General features: G+C 34.5%; 1 protein-coding gene across 3 annotated transcripts in view; it reads right to left on the bottom strand.

The window, feature by feature from the left end:
* The window catches only part of LOC123546912 (DE-cadherin-like), a 230,305-nt gene that overhangs the window by 114,268 nt on the left and 94,183 nt on the right, over positions 1 to 21,854 (bottom strand). For all 3 annotated transcript variants that reach the window (XM_053551287.1, XM_045333559.2, XM_053551288.1), the window contains exons 14-20: positions 21,293 to 21,417; positions 16,378 to 16,499; positions 11,824 to 11,901; positions 11,142 to 11,312; positions 5,054 to 5,208; positions 4,605 to 4,720; positions 1,582 to 1,706 (exon numbers count right to left, since the gene is read on the bottom strand). In XM_053551287.1, coding sequence (XP_053407262.1) covers positions 1,582 to 1,706; positions 4,605 to 4,720; positions 5,054 to 5,208; positions 11,142 to 11,312; positions 11,824 to 11,901; positions 16,378 to 16,499; positions 21,293 to 21,417 — 892 coding nt within the window. The remainder of the gene's footprint in view (positions 1 to 1,581; positions 1,707 to 4,604; positions 4,721 to 5,053; positions 5,209 to 11,141; positions 11,313 to 11,823; positions 11,902 to 16,377; positions 16,500 to 21,292; positions 21,418 to 21,854) is intronic.

Consider the following 21,854-nt stretch of genomic DNA (forward strand, 5'->3'; position numbering starts at 1 on the left):
TCCTGATTTAAAATTCAATACATTTAAGTCTTATATAAGTAACATAAACCAAAACAATTCTGTATTATTGTCATATCACATATGTGTTTTACAGACACTATTCTTTTTTACCATAATGTGTAAGTCCCTGTGTCGTTTTCTACACTGGTTTGCATTTAACATGTTTAAAGACTTTATAATGGTATTGGGCTCAGTGTTAGATAAAAAAATATAAAGTGATTGTGGTGAACTTGATGTATTTTTTTTTGCACAGATGCATAATGAATAGAGTTTAACTCACTTAAACCGAAACTATAATGAATCATTCCCTCGCCAAAACGTACAAGTCCTGTAGTATCTGTGCCACTCGTGAAACTATTGCGTCTGATCTTCTCTCCGTAAATTTATATACTACTGGTATTATAATAATTACATTAAACCAAACAAATTCCGTGAATATGAAGTCTATCTAACGTAACTGTTGACAATGGATTTAACAAACAAACGTAACTGTCGTCAACTGACAAATATTTTACAGTCACTTCACGTAGCATTTAGGATTACACTCATATATATTTGAGAATTATGATTCTACATTAAGTTAAACTAAAGCACAAAAAGGCGATACATGCTCTATACATTTTCGACAGCCAAGGAATCTGTCGCGCAGATACATATTGTGATTTTGATAAATCCTTCAGTTGGTAATTAGTTTCTGTATTGTTGTACAGCATCCTGTTATTTTGTGTTCATTTGTCTCCTGTCAGCGTTTACGAAGTCTTATATCTTCCGCATACTGCTATCATCACAGCTTTTAGGTCGTCTTCCATGAGTGGGGAGCGCAATTTACGAATGCGCAATGCTGTTTAGTACGCGCGGCTATCCTGACACCTCTCATCATGTTGCAACTTCTTCGTTAGAATCATTTAATACTGTACTTAGAATCGGATTATTTTGAAGTGCACCGCGACAACTTACGACGTCACCATATTCACATGTTTCGTTTGATCAATAATATGTATGAAATAAAAACCGTTTAACAACTAATGATGCTACGTATTTGATATTTGACGTCAGAATGATTTACGCGGGTGTTGATGTAGATATTTACGGTCCGAAGACGGATCGGATCACAAACTCTATATACTGATGAGAAGTATTGTGTTGCACCGGACCTAATTAAACCCTTAGAACCAGCTATTGTTACCTACATTTCTACAGAAAACTGGCTTCGTGAGAATGATGGAAGCATTAGGGTATGTCAAATAATGTTATTCGGACATCAGTAGATATGGTTTATTTGCAGTGTCTATGACTTTTATTCGGAAAACCCTCGTATATCTTATATGTAGGCATAACATAGAAAGTAAAACACGCTACTGTACAAACTGAAATTTTATGTCTTTCCAACGCTTTTCATGTAAATTTTACTGACTTTGACGCTCTCTACACTACATACATTTAATATGTTCTACAGTAAAATAAGTTTTAAATAACCCTACAAAATTTTCCAATAATTCATTGTAAAAACTTTCTCATTTTTTCATTAAAGGTAAAGACTTAAGGTAATCTTGTATTGATCACATGGCGCCAAAAACAGACCTGCTGGTGCTTCTTCTAGAATGGACGCTTTATAGTCCGTGTCTTCAAACACTGGTGCATGATCATTGTCATCCTCCACGCATATCGTAGCTGTCATCTCAGAGGAAAACATCCCATCAGAAACCCTGTATACAATAAATAGCCACATAAATGGTGTTACAGAATGAATTGTTTGGGAAGAATATAATTTCCTTACAATTAAATTAAATGTCAGAACATAGTAAATTGACCCCGTCGTTGTTCATGTAATTTGTGTATAGTGGGTGTTTTAAAAAGACATGTTATTTTCTACATCACACAGTACTGATATTATTTTATAAAGGCTTTGTTTGTTTGTTTGTTTTGGGTTAAACGCCGTTTCTCAACAGTATTTCAGTCATGTAACGGCAGGCAGTTAACATAACCAGTGTTCCTGGATACTAACCAGTACAAACCTGTTCTCCACAAGTAACTGCCAACTTCCCCACAAGAATTATCAGAAGTGGAGGACGAAAGATTTCACACACAATGTCTTTTATCAAATTGTCACGGAGAACATACGCCCCGCCCGGGGATCGAACTCGCGAGCTCGTGATCCGTAGACCAACGTTCTCCCTACTGTGCTAAGCGGGCATTGCTATTAGTAGGGACAGAGGATATTCCATAGGTGGCCAAACACGACAATAATGGAAATGGTGCATGCCCAGGTTGATTGACGCCCTCTAGCCCCGGGTTGAGCAGAACTCAACATTTGCACATGTTACAAATACATGTACTAAAATACAATTAAAGGAGACGTCCGCGGATGTAATCTGTCGGTGGACGAGAATATCTTAGTCTATATTTTATCGTAGATTCATGTACAGGCTATATGTTTATATAGCAACTACTGTGGGTCGTGTTTGAATAGAATTTCAAAAGCAGAAAGGCAAATTAGCAAACTGAGTGATCCCTAAATGTTTTGTGACCATCTTGTATACTAATATGGACTTTGAACCTAATAAGTAGCCATTAAAAATAACAGACCATGGCAATTTTTTGTGTGTATAAAACGCATTGTAGGCAGATATGTAACACTCACTGTAATAAAAACTGCAATAATCTGAGCCAATTCGCAGCACTGGTACCTTCTGAGTTTTGTTTTCAGAGCCTTGGATACGACCACCTTCGTCGCACCACCATAGATTGATAATTCCGTTTTATATCAGAAGTATTTGTAAAACTAACGCTGTAAGTTAGTGTTGTTTCATTCAAACAACGAAAACACTTTATGAAACAATTTCAATAATCTATGTTCCTATAAACTCTTATAACATATATATATATAATCTACAATTACAGGTTTGTTTTAGAAATTAGTTTCAAAGCAGTTTTTGTCTGAAAGCACAGCTTATGGAACATATTTAGCATGTAAAACTATATGCAAGATTTATCAAATGAATTATATAACTTTTGTAGTTTTTACGTGGGTACGAAATCGTTCGCCTGTTTTAAACGGATGGCGGTCAAAGGTCACCACGTATACTTTAAACATAATAATTAATGCGTGCAGTATAGTGTTCTTCTGTTACTGTCTATATAGTGGACGCAACTTGACCCCGATGGTTGACCTTTGCATTATAATACATAATGAGGCACAACCTATTGTTGAAAAGGAGTGTACGAAGAACACGAGCTGCACGAGAAAGAGGAAATATAAATTCATGTAAATATAAATTAGTGTATCGAAGGTTTTAACTGATCAAATGTAAGTATATGTATACTTTGATACTGCAATGTATACAAACTAATTTCATATAAAAAGTACACGGCTACCCTAAGCACCCTTGACTTCTATAATGAAATAATCGATATGAATAATCAGCCTAAGTTCAACCATCGCGGTCAAGTTGCGACTATTATATTCCATTGTGACTTTCATACATGTGACTTTTTATGGTTGTCAACAAACAATATGGAATCAGACACTGGGTTCACTCAATACAATGAATCACTTAAGACTGACTTTGAAAAAAAAATACTGTCTTGATGTTTCGTGAAAAGAGTCAATCCTAAAAACTGGAATCATTTTTCAAAATAATCTCCTCTATCTCCACTCATGTTACCGAATTTAAATCATGTCTATTAATGAGTCTGTGTTTGAATTAACGGACGAGTGACAGAAGCCCACTGATGCAGTCCGCTTAAAGTTCAAAAATGTATGGTGGTTTACCATTTCGCCAGTTCGTTTTATTATACCTCACTTTTGTCTACAATGGTAAAATCCCACTACCCGTAAAAAGAGATATTTTGTTTATCAGAAACATTTTCAACCTTTTTGACACTGACCTAGCGAAAGTGACTGTCAGGTCATGTGACCGCGTTGATATTTTGAATGTCATATAAGGGCAAATAACTGCTTCAATTTTTTGGCCAAATGATTGCCTCCCTTGTATACGATATCACATTGTAATGACGTCACTATTCAATGTGTACACAGGTGATTACCACGCTAAAGATGAAACTGTTGTATTAAATGAATTAAAAACTTTTTAAAAACTTTTTAAAAACTTTTTATGTGCTTAATTTTGTTCGGTATAATAAAATAAATATCATATGACAGCGTTTGCGACATTGATATTGTCAACCCTCGAAACAGAATGTCACCACTCGGCTTTCGCCTCGGGTGACCTTCTGCCCTCGGGTTGACGATCAATGTCACACACGCTGCCATATGATATTTATATACTGTCGCAGCGACGCAACGACAAAAGTCGTTATGGCGCCCAGCCGAACGTCGCCCTGCCGAATGTCACCCCGCTAAACGTCGCCCCACCGGATAACACGTCAAGTTTCATTCAAATCAAGCCAAATATCTTCGAGATGAAGCAAGGCAATGCTAAATCCGTTGATGGACAGACGGCGAAGTCAAAAATAAAATATCTCTTGGGTGATAAATCTTAGTCGAGGAGCTAATATCTTTGTTTCATTGTAACTATACAGATTCTCCGGTAAAGACTTTATTAAGAAATATCACTTTGCTCTAATTCCTGGCTATAACTTACATAAGTTGAATGGTATACTGCAAAACAACGTCCTTTTTCTCATAGTCAAAGTCAGCTTCGCTTGATTTGACCTTTAATTCATTTCCCTCAATTTTAAACAAAGCTTTCACATCGTCCTGAAATCAAAGTATCAACTTTAAATGAAAAGTTAACAAAATCCTAATCGAAATCTCTCTGAGGAAACTCCTGATGATTTATCAACGAGGCAAGTTTTGTCTTTAAAAAAGCAAAATTTACAATAATTATTTGCTTTGCTCTTATCAGTTAACAACACTGGTTTTCTTGAAAACTATGCTTGAATCTAGTATCCGTAAATAAGAAAGGCCATCAAATCAGTTATATAGTTTTTACAGATTAAATCATCTGCCTAAATTTATCCCTCGGCGTGACTAAGTCTGAAATTCAGACTTTGAACTCTGAAAACTAAATTTTCAAATTGTTATATTTACCGATGATTTGTCCATGCTGAACGTAAACTCTCCATTAGGCGGCGTTTTGTCTGTGGCAGCAAGTGTCGCAAAAGTTTCGTCTACTTGAGTTAACTCACGTATGTAGAGTTTACATTCGTCTTTATCTTCAGGATCAGGGTTTTGAAATACAGGCGCTACAATTGTAGTTATGAAAATTGACATCACTGAAAACTTCTAATATATAAGTATTGATTAAAAATTGTCTTTTTTTTTAATTGTGATGATACTAATAATTATTTTACAACATACTAGTATGAATGGCTAGTATAATGCTTTGTGTAATGTTATTTGTAGAAATATGAAATGATATCTAAATTACTACTTTTCTCCAGATGTGCATTTTAAGAAAGTAAGCGCTTTTAAGAGGAACTAATAAAATTCTTTGTATACTTCCGTGATAAAAAGGTACAACCATTTTAACATATAAACTGAGCTTGATGTATGAACTACATTCATTAATGTACACGTTCTCAAAACTCAATGTATATCAACACTTGATCTTTCCCAAGTATCTCGATACTATATATGGAGATCAAACAAATCAACCAAGTAACCGACATTAAATATTGCATATTTTATACTGTCATGTAACTAAGAATCATATGTATTATTTGAATAGTACAAAAGTGTTTCATTGACCTTTTTATGAAATATCATCCAATTTATAGATTTTATACAAAGTAAATTGCCCTGTTTAAAAATAACTTGTCATTCAAACAGTTTTTAATTTGCTGGTGGGAACTTTATGTATGCGTCCAAAAATATTGTTCAGTATCTTTTAAATTGAATCATATATGCGTAAAAGCACGAGTAGCTAAAATGTGTCCTTTTTTACATCGAATTGTAGATCTAACTGACTTGTCTGACTACAAGCGTATATTACAAATGTGTAATGAACAGAGTTTAACTCGCTTAATGGCTTGTTTTTATTTATGTTGGGTTTAACGTCGCACCGACACAATTTTAAGTCATAATGTGACTTTCCAGGTTTCATGGTGGAGGAAGATCCCCCAGGTGCCCCTCTGTGTATTATTTCATCGCGTGCGGGCACCCGGGTAGAACAACCGTGCGTCCGCATGCCATCTGGATGGCTTTCTCAGTCAATAATTCAACGCCCCGAGTGAGACTCGAACCCATATCGGTCAGTGGTAAGTGATTTGAAGTCACACCACAGATTTTATTTGATCAAAAGTGTTTCATTTAATAGTCCTGACGAGGAAAGCTGGTTTCTTGCTGGACCTATATTTAGGGTAGATAGAAAATGTTTTAACGGTTTTCAGTTGTCTTGGTATTGTAGAAGTTGAATCCGTTTGATGACACTCTGTCATCATCGAGCAATTTTTTTATGGAGGATTAAAGAGGGCGACCAAACTGGCGTCTTAAGCAAATGATAAGTTTATTCCACATTCAGATAACATATATTTAATCAAACAATATTGCCATCAGATAGTTCCATTCATAAGTAGATATTCTCCAGAATGAACTGTTTAACAAATGTAACACGTATTTTCATAAAAATGAATTGTACGTTACAATACATTACCAATGTGTTACCAATAAAGTTAATAATATCTAACAGTAAATTTTCAGTCATATTATGTGCATTTCCAATGCTTGCGACAATTATATTATACTGAACAACAACTTTGAAAGAAAATGTATATCATGAGGGTTAGCCATTTATAACAGAAAGTTACGTTACCGTCATGTATTGTTAGATGGTAAAGCAAAGACTTAGTATTCATAATTATTTGCCAAAATTGGTTATTTGAATATACTATTTACAAGTTAATAAATACAGAGGTGTTATCATTACAGATAAATTAGTTCTGTTTTATAACTCAGTTATAATTTACATTACACTACGTTACCATTAAAAATATTAATAACATTTGCATTAAAACATATACAGCAAAACAGGTTGACTAGTGAGTAGTCTAAGACATGTATTTGAACTTGAAGTTGTAAACTGTAATCAGCCTAGTTTCAATTGCACATATATAATTAACACAGTAACATTTATAAAGTTTTAAGTACCATATGATTCTTACATATTATATGGAAAATATATATAAAAAAAAAGTAAAGTGTTTGTTTATTATAGTGTCACCCCTACTGAAAGAGTCAGCCAATCTGTTACCATTGTTTATCTAGCTGGTGGCTCACCGACCCAGAAATTTAGCAGGCTAAGGGTTAATGTAACGTTCTCAAAACTCAATGTATATCAAAACTTGATCTTTCCCAAGTATCTCGATACTATATATGGAGATCAAACAAATCAACCAAGTAACCGACATTAAATATTGCATATTTTATACTGTCATGTAACTAAGAATCATATGTATTATTTGAATAGTACAAAAGTGTTTCATTGACCTTTTTATGAAATATCATCCAATTTATAGATTTTATACAAAGTAAATTGCCCTGTTTAAAAATAACTTGTCATTCAAACAGTTTTTAATTTGCTGGTGGGAACTTTATGTATGCGTCCAAAAAATATTGTTCAATATGTTTTAAATTGACATCATATATGCGTAAAAGCACGAGTAGCTAAAATGTGTCTTTTTTTACATCGAATTGTAACTGACTTGTCTGACTACAAGCGTATATTACAAATGTGTAATGAACAGAGTTTAACTCGCTTAATGGCTTGTTTTTATTTATGTTGGGTTTAACGTCGCACCGACACAATTTTAAGTCATAATGTGACTTTCCAGGTTTCATGGTGGAGGAAGATCCCCCAGGTGCCTCTCTGTGTATTATTTCATCGCGTGCGGGCACCCGGATAGAACAACCGTGCGTCCGCATGCCATCTGGATGGCTTTCTCAGTCAATAATTCAACGCCCCGAGTGAGACTCGAACCCATATCGGTCAGTGGTAAGTGATTTGAAGTCACACCACAGATTTTATTTGATCAAAAGTGTTTCATTTAATAGTCCTGACGTTCTTGCTGGACCTTGATTTGGGGTAGATAGAAAATGTTTTAACGGTTTTCAGTTGTCGTGGTATTGTAGAAGTTGAATCCGTTTGATGACACTCTGTCATCATCGAGCAATTTTTTTATGGAGGATTAAAGAGGGCGACCAAACTGGCGTCTTAAGCAAATGATAAGTTTATTCCACATTCAGATAACATATATTTAATCTAACAATATTGCCATCAGATAGTTCCATTCATAAGCAGATATTCTCCAGAATGAACTGTTTAACAAATGTAACACGTATTTCATAAAAATGAATTGTACGTTACAATACATTACCAATGTGTTACCAATAAAGTTAATAATATCTAACAGTAAATTTTCAGTCATATTATGTGCATTTCCAATGCTTGCGACAATTATATTATACTGAACAACAACTTTGAAAGAAAATGTATATCATGAGGGTTAGCCATTTATAACAGAAAGTTACGTTACCGTCATGTATTGTTAGATGGTAAAGCAAAGATTTAGTATTCATAATTATTTGCCAAAATTGGTTATTTGAATATACTGTTTACAAGTTAATAAATACGGAGGTGTTATCATTACAGATAAATTAGTTCTGTTTTATAACTCAGTTATAATTTACATTACACTACGTTACCATTAAAAATATTAATAACATTTGCATTAAAACATATACAGCAAAACAGGTTGACTAGTGAGTAGTCTAAGACATGTATTTGAACTTAAAGTTGTAAACTGTAATCAGCCTAGTTTCAATTGCACATATATAATTAACACAGTAACATTTATAAAGTTTTAAGTACCATATGATTCTTACATATTATATGGAAAATATATAAAAAAAAGTAAAGTGTTTGTTTATTATAGTGTCACCCCTACTGAAAGAGTCAGCCAATCTGTTACCATTATTTATCTAGCTGGTGGCTCACCGACCCAATCGGTCTCTCTGAACAAGACCCGCCTCTGACATGGCTCGAACCTTTGACCTCCCGATTGCGGGGCAGGTGCCTTATCCATTAGGCCACCTCGGCTCGGTATAATAAAATATACAAAATGTTTGTCTTGACTAGGTTAATAACGGCAATGGTGTGACTAAATGTTCTTTGGCATAAACGCAGGTCATATTATCAATAACACGAAGTCCATTATAGCGAAGGTGCAAGGTGCGTCCGTAATATCCGATGCTACTAATTAACTACTCCTGTACAACAAGGGCGCAAACAGAACCTCATTATGGAGTCACCTGTCAGAGATCGTATGTAAGTGGACATTAAGTCAACAGCGTCGGATCATTTAGCTATAATACCTGACCTTCTGGCATCGCACGCTTTATACGGTTATGATAACACTGCAAGTCATTTCGGAGTTTGAAAAGGAACCGTGGTGAAGATATTGCGGTCAGGTTCTGCACCTTCGATACTGTCATGAAAGTCTGTGCGAAGTTTATTGCAAAGTTCTATCATACGGACCTTGAAAGCATGTGAGATGTACGTTAACATGTGTGGGCTTTAAAAGTATCACCTTCTGCGGCACAGAAAATCTTTTCATTGTCCCCTACAACCGAGTCGATTGTACAGAACATTATTTGGATGGGAAAAAGTTGAAGCAACTTAGTTACGTTATGATAGAAGACAGCATAGCGCTCACGCCATCCGAAATACTTCAAATTATCTAATGTGATTGCGAAAGTCCACAGGCTTACTCATCTGCAAGACATAGATGTAACAGTGCATGTCTAACATGTGCGATTTTTTGTTCATGCATGGGAAGTGTAGTTTTAAATTGTAACAACCCTCAAACAAAACAAAGGTAGGTAGTTGGAGTATAGCAAAGCAAAGCTTTCAGCATTCCCAATCTAGTCACAGTGCAGTTTTGTGATCACTACTCAGTCATTACTTTGTTGATATTCCGAATGATAGCAATTTGCTATAATGGAATTTCGTGTTATTGATATTGTGACCCGCATTTATGCCATTATGCCAAGAACATTTAGTCACATCATTGCATTCATATGCATTAACCTAGTCAAGACAAACATTTTGCATATTTTATCATACATTTTCCGCATAATATGTAATAATCATATGGTACTCAAACCCTTATAAATGTTACTGTTTAACTGAATTTATGTTGATTATATTTTGAAACTATGCTGATTACAATTCACAACTTCTAGTTCAAATACATGCCTTAGACTACTCATTAGTCAATCTGGTTTGCTGTATATGTTTAATGCAACTGATATTCACGTTTTCAATGGTAACGTAGTGTAATGTAAATTATGACTGAGTTATTACAAAACAAAGGTAATTAATATGTAACTATAAATAACTGTATTTGTTAACTTGTTTATAGTATATTCAAATAACCAATTTTGGCAAATAATTCTATGAATACTAAGTCGTTGCTTTTGTATCTAACAATACAAGATGGTTACGTAGCTTTTTATTATCAATAGCGAACTATTATGATTAAAATTTGTTGTTGTTCAATATAAAATAATTGTCTAATTGTCGCAACCAATGAAAAGGCACTAAATATCTGACTGAAGACTTATTGTAAGACATTATTAACATTTCTGGTAACAAATTGGTAACATATTGTAACGTAAACTTCATTTCTACAAAAATATGTGGTGCATATGTTGTCCACATCATTCTTGAGAATATCTTCTTATTAATGGAACTATCTGATGGCAATATTGTTTTATAAAATATATGTTATCTGAATGTGGCATAAACTTATTATTTGCTTAAGATGCCATTTTGGTCGCCATCTTCAATTCTCCATTAAAAGATTTGCCCAATGATGACAGGGTGTCATCAAACGAATTCAACTTCTACCCCACCAGGGCAACTGAAAATAGTAAAAACATTTTCTATCTACCCCAAAACAAAGTCCCACTTGATCTCGTCAGGACTATAACTGACAATTTCGTGTATTATATACAAATGTATTAAGTATTTCAGGGACATGTGTTGACAATATTCTTGTCTATGTACATATTGAACATTTGTAAAACATATAATGTCATACTCTTTGGTAGCTAAGCAAACTCAAAGAAAGAATGTAGCACTAACTTCCAGTATATTTAGCAGGCAGCTGATCCTTACCTGTTCCGATGTTAATAGTATACGTTTGTCGTGTAGTCAATGTATCCTCAAGTGCACTGTCCTCAGCAACAATAGTAACTGTGTATTCTGACTTGGTATCGACGTCAAATGTGACACCATCTTTTACCGATATGGTCTTCGTCCCAGAATCGAAGTTGAACGTGTCAGAGTCTTTAAAACAAATGTATACGGACATAAAGTTTCGGACATATCACTGATGCGTTAATATCTGAACGTATGCACGGGAATAGTGCAGTATTATCAAATTATAAGATTGTAGTGTGTTTTGCTGTCACATCTGTCACAGAAATAAATCTCAGTGAATTTCTTTATTTTTTTTGTATGACATAAATGTGCAGATATCGATTAAATACATTAACATACTATTATTGTAGTTTTACAATGTAATGCTTTCCCCGTATCTACAGGTAAAACGCATAATTTCATGATTATTACAACATGCAGACTGTCGATTAGACAAACAGATAGATGTAAACTAATAATTTTGTTATACAATACAAATACAGCGTTTGCCATCTGATGTTTTACAACTAAAGGTATATCTAAACAGTGTCATGATTGTACTAAACACATTCTATAAACTCACTGTAGCTAGCACTATGAAGTATGAAGTGTATTTGAAATTGCGTGCTTATTTTTTCTTTTAGATTCTGTTACTTACCTTCCATTGTAAGAGTAACTTGATTGTTTTCTGGTGTCCCGTCCTTGTCAGTTGCTGTTACTACGAGCACAGCATCGCCTAGCCAAATAAATTATTCAAATTTATTGAAAGAATTATACATGAAATTTTGAAAGAAGCCGTATTTTTATGATATGTACATTAATGAAATATCGGTATTATTTTGTTTGTTAAACTTGAAATAAATTGCCTTACATATATATTCTTTTTTGCCCAAGAACTAACCAAAAGGACTTAGGTGTTATTAAACAAAGTATTTAATTAGCACTAGAGTCAAATATCACATAACTCATTAAACCACTAGCAATGACAGTCAATTATTGCAAAACTTAAGCAACCAGCAATATCAGTCAAATATAATAAAATTCATTTAACCACTATACGTTGATTAAATTAGAGCTCATTAAACGACTTGTAATATCAGTTAATCATTGCACAACTCAACAAAACAACCGTTATATCAGTTATTTATAATTACAGAACTCGTGAAATAACTAGCAATATCGGTCATTACTTTTAATATTCATTAAACCAATTATTGCTGAACTTTTTTATTATAATAACCGATAGCAATATCATTAAATTATTATAAAACTCATCAGTCTATTGTAGCATTAATGAAACCACTATCAATATCAGTCATGAATTACAGAACTTGTTAAACCACTAGTTAATTCAGTCAATTCTTGTTGAACTCATTACAGCGCTGGTAATATCAGTTGTTGCAGAACTCATTAAATACCAGAAATACTAGTAAATTATTGTTGAAGTAATTAAGCCACAAGTTTTGTAGAATTCATTATACAGCCATCAATATCAGTCACTAACTAATATTGTAGAACTCATTAACATTAACCGCTAGCAATTTTAGTCAAATATTGTTAAATCAATTACATCACCAGCAATACCAGTAAATTTTAAAAGAATAAATTAATCCACGAGAAATATCAGTCGGTTATTGTAAAACTCATTTAACCACACGCAATATCAGTTAAACAGTGTAGAACGTATTAAACCACCGTCAATTTAATTCAAGTTCATTTAACTACTAGCAATATCAGTCAAATATTGTAGAACTCATTAAACCACCGGCAATTTTGGTCAAAAATTGTAGAATACATTAAGCCACTAGCTAAACCACCAGCAGTTTCAGTCAAATAAGGTAGAACTCGTAAACCACCAGCAGTATCAGACAATTATTGTAGAACCCATTAAACCGTTACTAATACAATTGTTGTAGAATTCTTTAAACTACTAGTAATACCAGACAATTATTTTAGAGCTCATTTAACTGATAGCAATATCAGTTATCAGTATATTATTACAGAACTCATTTAACCTCCAACAATATCTGTTAATTATTGTAGAATTCATTTAACCTCTAGTTATAAAAGTCAGTTATTGTAGAATTAGCTAAACCTCTAGTAATATCAATGAATTATTGTAAGACACATTAATCCTCTAGAAATATCAATTAGTTATTGCAGAATTCATTGAAATTCTAGCAATATAAGTCAATTATTACAGAACGAATGAAACTGATAGTGATATCAGTCAATAATTAAAGAACTCATTGAATTGATAGCAATATTACGAAAGACCCGTGGTGACATTTCAACTTCATTATTTCACGATTTCTGCTTCATGATTTCACGATTTCCACTTCATGAATTCACGATTTCACGATTTCCACTTCATGAATTCACGATTTCCACTTCACGAATTCTCGATTTCCACTTCACGAATTCACGATTTCACGATGGTGAAATCGTGAATTCATGAAGTTGAAATCGTGAAATCGTGAATTCGTGAAGTGGAAATCGTGAATTCGTGAAGTTGAAATCGTGAATTCGTGAATTCGTGAAGTGGAAATCGTGAATTCATGAAGTTGAAATCGTGAATTCGTGAATTCGTGAAGTGGAAATCGTGAATTCATGAAGTTGAAATCGTGAATTCGTGAAGTTGAAATCGTGAAATCGTGAATTCGTGAAGTGGAAATCGTGAATTCATGAAGTTGAAATCGTGAAATCATGAATTCGTGAAGTGGAAATCGTGAATTCGTGAAGTTGAAATCGTGAAATCGTGAATTCGTGAAGTGGAAATCGTGAATTCATGAAGTTGAAGTCGTGAAATCGTGAATTCGTGAAGTGGAAATCGTGAATTCGTGAAGTGGAAATCGTGAAATCGTGAATTCATGAAGTTGAAATCGTGAATTCGTGAAGTGGAAATCGTGAATTCATGAAGTTGAAATCATGAAATCGTGAATTCATGAAGTGGAAATCGTGAAATCGTGAATTCGTGAAGTGGAAATCGTGAATTCATGAAGTTGAAATCGTGAATTCGTGAAGTGGAAATCGTGAATTCATGAAGTTGAAATCGTGAATTCGTGAAGTGGAAATCGTGAATTCATGAAGTTGAAATCGTGAATTCGTGAAGTTGAAATCGTGAAATCGTGAATTCGTGAAGTGGAAATCATGAATTCATGAAGTTGAAATCGTGAAATCATGAATTCGTGAAGTGGAAATCGTGAATTCGTGAAGTTGAAATCGTGAAATCGTGAATTCGTGAAGTGGAAATCGTGATCATGAAGTTGAAGTCGTGAAATCGTGAATTCGTGAAGTGGAAATCGTGAATTCATGAAGTGGAAATCGTGAAATCGTGAATTCGTGAAGTGGAAATCGTGAATTCATGAAGTTGAAATCGTGAAATCGTGAATTCGTGACGTGGAAATCGTGAATTCGTGAAGTTGAAATCGTGAAATAGTGAAGTGGAAATCGTGAATTCATGAAGTGGAAATCGTGAAATTGTGAATTCAAGAAGTGGAAATCGTGAATTCAGGAAGCAGAAATCGTGAAATCGTGAATTCATGAAGTGGAAATCGTGAAATCAAGAAATCGTGAAATCATGAAATCGTGAAATCAAGAAATCGTGAAGTTTTTTCGTGAAATCGTGAATTCGTGAAATCGTGAATTCATGAAGTGGAAATCGTGAAATCATGAAGCAGAAATCGTGAAATAATGAAGTTGAAATGTCACCACGGGTCTTTCGTACAATATAATTATTATTATTACATACATGTTTCTATTCTCCGTTAAGTTAAACTGGTACCGGAAACGTCAGTATTTTTCCATACACTGACGCCTGAATTTCATATCGGGTGCGTGACGTAATTCAGTGTTTGTTCTTGCACTATTTTTTTTTCTATTTAGTTCAGTATTCTCAATCCTATTCAGGTTATTGAACTAATTCACAATATTTACATTATATTTATACATGTAGATGTGTATGTAATAAAAAGGTTATTATCTTTGCATCGTGAAATATGCACTCGTTCTTCAGCAGAAGAATATTACGCTTCGAAAGTCGCGCAGTAAGAGCGTTGGTCTACGGATCGCGGGGTCGCGAGTTCGATCCTCGGGCGGGGCGTATGTTCTCCGTGACTATTTGATAAACAACATTGTGTCTGAAATCATTAGTCCTCCACCTGTGATAATTCATGTGGGAAGTTGGCAGTTACTTGCGGAGAACAGGTTTGTACTGGTACAGAATCCAGGAACACTGGTTAGGTTAACTGCCCGCCGTTACATGACTGAAATACTGTTGAAAAGCGGCGTTAAACCAAAACGAAACGAAACGAAGTCGCGCAATATTTCCGCTGAGAACTCGTGCATATTTCCCGTACAAAGCTAATAACCTATAAATATCAGTTAATTAGGTAGAACTTATTAATTAAATTAATAGCAGTATCAGTCATCATTCACAGAATCACGCTTTACTTTTCATTTAAAGATAATGTGTTGATGGCAAATGTTATTTGTAGCTAGTGTACAATGTTCAAAGGAACGTCAACAGAATTGCACCACCTTGTAGAAAGATGCGTATTTGAGAAAATATCGTTATGACCATTTGTCACAGAAAACAAAATTCCATGCAAACGTTATATAAAATTCAAAATTTTGCAAACTTTTCATAAACTTCAAGTCATATTTTTTTATATACTCCTCTGGACGTCAATTTATAAGTCTAAGAAAACAAACTGCCGAAAACGAACTAAACATTTATTTGTATAATTTAATGTTAAATATTGAGATATGCAAGGTAACTCAGAAAATGTCAATATAACCTTGAAATAATTTTACGACATGTACATAATGAGCCGTGCCATGAGAAAATCAACATAGTGGCTTTGCGACCAGCATGGATCCAGACCAGCCTGCGCATCCGCGCAGTCTGGTCAGGATCCATGCTGTTCGCTAACAGTTTCTCCAATTCCAATAGGCTTTAAAAGCGAACAGCATGGAGCCTGACCAGACTGCGCGGATGCGCAGGCTGGTCTGGATCCATGCTGGTCGCACACCCACTATGTTGGTTTTCTCATGGCGCGGCTCATATGATATTATTCTCCACGTGTTCTACATATTATCTAAAGTCTTAAATCGAAAACTAATCTTTAAAAAGCTGTTAAACATTATATTGGACTACAGCATATATTTCATTTTCATGCATAGCGTACATGTTGATAAATTATAAGCATACCCCCAGCTGTTGCATCTATGATTGTTTTAGTAAAATCTCCTTCGAATTCGGGTGCATTGTCGTTCCAGTCCTCAACACATACTTTAGTTTCTAGCTGCGTTGATGTACTTCCATCAGAAACCCTGAAATGTTACAGCATACACAGGATAAAACTTGAATTTTATGCTTATCACACCAAAGTAACGCCCATTGTTTTTGTGGCTGAATTCTGCCATTTCCTACTGGTGGGGCGAAAACATGACAACACGAAACAAGAGAGCCAAGGTGGCCCTAGGTTGCTCACCTGAGAAACACACCATAACAGTGTAAACATGTTTGACCTCATGATTTTATGGAAACCAATATTCTGGCCAATTTTCATTAGGATTACCAAAAATGTGGTCTCTTAAGTTTAAACAAGTATTTTCTTTGATTTGACCAAGTGACCTAGTTTTGACCCAAGATGACCCATACTCGAACTCGACCTAGATTTTATCAAGGCGATCATTCTGACTAAATTTCATGAAGAGCAAATGAAAAAATACAGCCTCTATCGCATACACGATGTTTTTTTTCTTTGATTTGACCTAGTTTTTGACTCCACATGACCCACATTCGAATTCGACCTAAATTTTATCAAGGCAATTGTCTGACCAAATTTCATGAATATCAATTGAAAAATACAGCCTCTATCGCATACACGAGGTTTTTCCTTGATTTGACCTAGTGACCTAGTTTTTGATCCCAGGTGACCCATTTTCGAATTCGGCCTAGATTTCATCAAGGTAATCATTCTGAACAAATTTCATGAAGATCATTTGAAAAATGCAGCCTCTATCGCATACACAAGCTAAATGTTGACAAACGACAGACGCCGGACATCGAGCGATCAGAAAGCCTCACATGAGCATTGCTCAGGTGAGCTAAAACCGACAAATTTTACACGAAAACACGACGTTTTGAGGACCCGGACCAGACATACATGTATTTATTTGTTGAGCTTTTGTGTTGGTGGGTATGAATATGTCGTATTGGTGCTTTTTATTTGTCGTGCTGTAATGGTTTCGTCCCGCCGATACGAAAACAAGAAAACTCGACAAAGTAGGTATTTGTCGAGTTTTCGTGTTTTCGTATTGTAGTGTTTTCGCCCTGCCAACACGAAAACACGTCAAATATATCATTTGTCGAGTTTTCGGGTTGTTGTGTTTCCCCCATGGTCCCCTCACGTACCTCAAATTTTGGACAAAAATGCAGCAGCAGAGACCACCATTCTATAACCTATATTTCAAAACTGACAAGGGAAAGACCCTTCGATTCCCCTGTCAGTAGGGGTTAACCCCCGTACCTCAAACTTTGGACTCAAAAAATGCAGCAGGGGCCAGCATTGTACTCATATAATTCAAACATTTCCAGGCGAACACGCCATGACCTACCTAAATATGAGGGGTTACTCCCTTCCGTACCTAACCCAATCGGTTCGTCGATGGTGCCTTCATTCTTTAACTGTTGTCATTCACCGCACCCCAATGAAATATTTCTGGAACCGCGTCTTTATACATACACTTTGTATTCTTAAAACGATAACTGACATCTGACTTATTATTGTATTGTTTTACGAGCTAAGATCTCCTAATGCAGCTTTTATTATAAGTGAATATAAATAAATTTTGAATTAACAATTCGTTCGAATAGAAAGAAAAATGCTTCTAAAACTCTTCGCCACTAGTTTCATAATAACTCTACGTTTGATAAGAAATGTCTGAAAGTATTTGTCGTGCTTTCGTGTCGGCGGGACGAAAACTCGACAAGTAATGTATTTTGTCGTGATTTCGTGTTGGCGGGGAGAAAACACGAAACACGAAAACTCGACAGATAAAGTACTTGTCGTGTTTTCGTGTCGGCGGGGTGAAAACACGACAAATAAAGGGCGCCAAGACGACACACTTATACCCTCCAACACGCAGACTGGATAGGTAAATTTGTCGTGTCGGCGCCCTTTCAACTTCCGAGATTTCGCGTAAAATGTGTCGTGTTTTCGTGTTTCCGCGATTTTCGCCCCGCCACGAAATGGCAGATATCAGCCACCATACACTGTAAGTTTGAACTGACAAGAAGTAAGTTAGACGTCTGCGTACCGCTACACATATTAATATCATTAAAACAATCTCCTTAAAGAGACATCACAGAATGAATGTACTCTTTTGTGTTTTCAGGATGGTAATTAAAAAAGTACATGATGGTTATGGAAACAGAGAGAAGTACGAGTGTTTAATTAGGTTTTTGTCGAGTTTCTTGTTGTCGTGTTGCCGCGATTTTCGCCCCGCCACGAAATGGCAGATATCAGCCACCATACACTGTAAGTTTGAACTGACAAGAAGTAAGTTAGACGTCTGCGTACCGCTACACATATTAATATCATTAAAACAATCTCCTTAAAGAGACATCACAGAATGAATGTACTCTTTTGTGTTTTCAGGATGGTAATTAAAAAAGTACATGATGTTCATGGAAACAGAGAGAAGTACGAGTGTTTAAAATGTTTTTACAGCTACTAATTAACAGTGACCTTTAAGCCAATGCAAGATGTTTATTACATATAAAAGGTATAAATGAATTAATGTAACCGTTTGTACAATGCATTTAGTTCAGTATATTCTACACTTTCTCTCTATTGTAGGATATTCATTTAGCTGTGCTTTGAAACTAGTATACTGAAAAAAGACTTAATTTGAATAAAAGTTAGAAGATAAGTAGATTGATTTTCAAATACATTTATGAAATGCCTTAAAGGTGGTCAATCACATTTAAACAACATTTAATGACATTTTTTACTTTTTGTATATTCTGGTAGGGAATTATTTAAGGAACAAAAGACCGATTACATAGAGTTAGATTCCTATTTGAAATGTATATTTTATTATTTTTATAAAATTTTGTAATTACTCCCCTTTAATATGAAAGTATATAAAAAGCTGGGTATTTCTTTTTATTTCGATACAATGTCTAGTTTTACATTTGCATTTGATAGGCATATCAACTATTGAACAATCTGAACCAAAATGCAAGTTTAAAAGTTGTGTGTAGCTTCTGAATTCATTTATTTCCAATCTATCTTGGTTGCGCAACCAAGACAGGCAAAGGGAGGTAATAATAATTTTTCAAACTTGCGTTTCTAATGAATTCCATCTAAATACATAATTTTTAATGCAAATTTTTTACAAATATATTACAATATGTCTAATATTTATACATTTCCTTAGGCAAAGTATGTTTATCAAATTTATACTTATGATAAAATAACTCTATATTGGTTGGGCAACCAGGATAGGAAAATGAAATTTTAAAAATACCTCCAGTGAAAATCTAATTTGTATTAAGTGTTAAGTGAACATAAATGAGTGTAAATGATCAGATGCTAAAGTTTCGAACACATCCGTTACATGGCCAAAATCTGATTATCCACCTTTAAATAGTCTACTTGCAATTTTGTAGTATAACTGTTTTATATCGTATCATAATAATGATCTTCCTGAACTTCATTTCAAAGAAAAGTAGGCCGCTCTCTTTTGGTGAGTCTTCAACACAACACTGCTATAAACATCTTAAAAGAATTCGCTAAGCGACATGAATTGTTCCACTTGATAAATATTTTCTATGTAGAATCATTTAATTAAAAAGTACAAACGTTTTACGGTTATAGTTTAATAGAGATCACAAAGTATGCTATATGTTTGTCATATCATACAATGAACGCAATATCAAATGATAACATGAGAAGGTGTTTTGCCTTCAGTTAGTAATGTTAAATAAAGTGGCTGTCGTCATATCCAGTTTTCACTTGAACTCGGAGTGTTGTTATATTTTATTTAAGAGTTTATTCCGTCAAATTAGTTCCATTTTAGCCGGTGGTAGGAGGGGCGTGAGGGACACTGCACATTTTTTTCACGTAACTTAGCATGGACAGGGCAAAACTGAATTTCCTTTCTCAATCTCTATGCTTCTCGACGTTTACAAAATATTTCGACCTTATCCTAATTTTCCTCGTTTCAGAAATTAATTTACATGTATAGGCTACATTAAATATGATTATAAAATATCATCTCAACTAAGGGGCATGTTGCTACATGGATTTTTGGAAGGTCCCTCATAATATATGTAACCTATTCCTTTATGATTTATATGTGTAAATCTATATAGACTGTTCATACTTACAGCAGACGTGTATCAAAGCAAAAGGCACGCCAATATATGTATAACATTATGATGTATAGTGATATCATAGGCCTAGCGGAAGAATACTAAAATTGCAATATATATAAACTCTCAAAGCAAACCAAACACTTATAAATCATGATACAATCATAAATCTTTAAGCTAGGTAATATTATTCGATCAGCACTATTAACATTTATATCAACCAAAGCGGTAGCTAGAAACTTAATCATGAAACACGGTAAAGAGCGACGTTTTATGCATATCAGACCATTTGTATCGTTTAGACATTATGTATACACGCTACTGAGTTTAAGTACAGTTCTTTGAGCGCGGTAAGTCCCTACGGATCTCCGTCTCTGGTTGTAAAGTTTCTGATTATTACATCATTCCTACATCTGCTTTCTTTTCGACTGAGACCTTACAAGCTTTTTAAATGAATATTTATTCATTTACTAGTATATTTAAACCTCAATTTCCAGGATACTTACTCAATAATCATAGCATATTCCACTAAGGATACCTACTCAACAATTATATGGTGTTCCACTGAGGATACATTTTCAACAATTATTGAATATTCCATCAACAATTAAAGGATATTCTACTGAGGATACTTACTTAATAATTGTAGGGTATTCCATCAAGGATACTAACTCAACAATTATATTCCATTGAGGATACATTTTCAACAATTATAGGGTAATTCATAGAGGATACTTACTCAATACTTATAGGGTATTCCAGCGTAGGACTCTCTGCCTCGTAATCGAAATAATTTTCACTGATTTCTGTTCTGATCTTAAGGTTTTTACCGTCTACTTCGAATAAGGCCTTCACGGATTCTTCCTACAAATCAAAAAGATTTCTTTTGTACAATTCGTAGCTTTATCATGCTATATTGGCGATTGTAAAGGAGTTCGAAAACAGACGATTTGTTTCCCCTGATTGTCGTATGTCACTATTTTTCAAATATATACAATTTCTTTGAATTGTTTCCTGTAATGGTTAATGTTGAACCATCTGTTTTCTTTTTAATATTTAGTAAGGGATTAGACAAATTTAATATTTAGGACATTTCCTAACTCCAGAGCATCGGTCCTGCAGTGGTACTAGATAGGTACAATTTAAGTTTCTTTGTTAGCGTATCTCAAAAAGAGGACAATGATGACTCTAGAAACAGCTTTGTGCTATAAGTGAACGTAGGAAAGTCACGCTAAAATCTCCTTGTATTAAGGGGCGCAAATGTATACTCTAATTACAATTCGACACCGCAGTTTCTAAGC

Source organism: Mercenaria mercenaria, chromosome 9 (genome assembly GCF_021730395.1).
Source record: "Mercenaria mercenaria strain notata chromosome 9, MADL_Memer_1, whole genome shotgun sequence".
Classification (NCBI taxonomy): domain Eukaryota; kingdom Metazoa; phylum Mollusca; class Bivalvia; order Venerida; family Veneridae; genus Mercenaria; species Mercenaria mercenaria.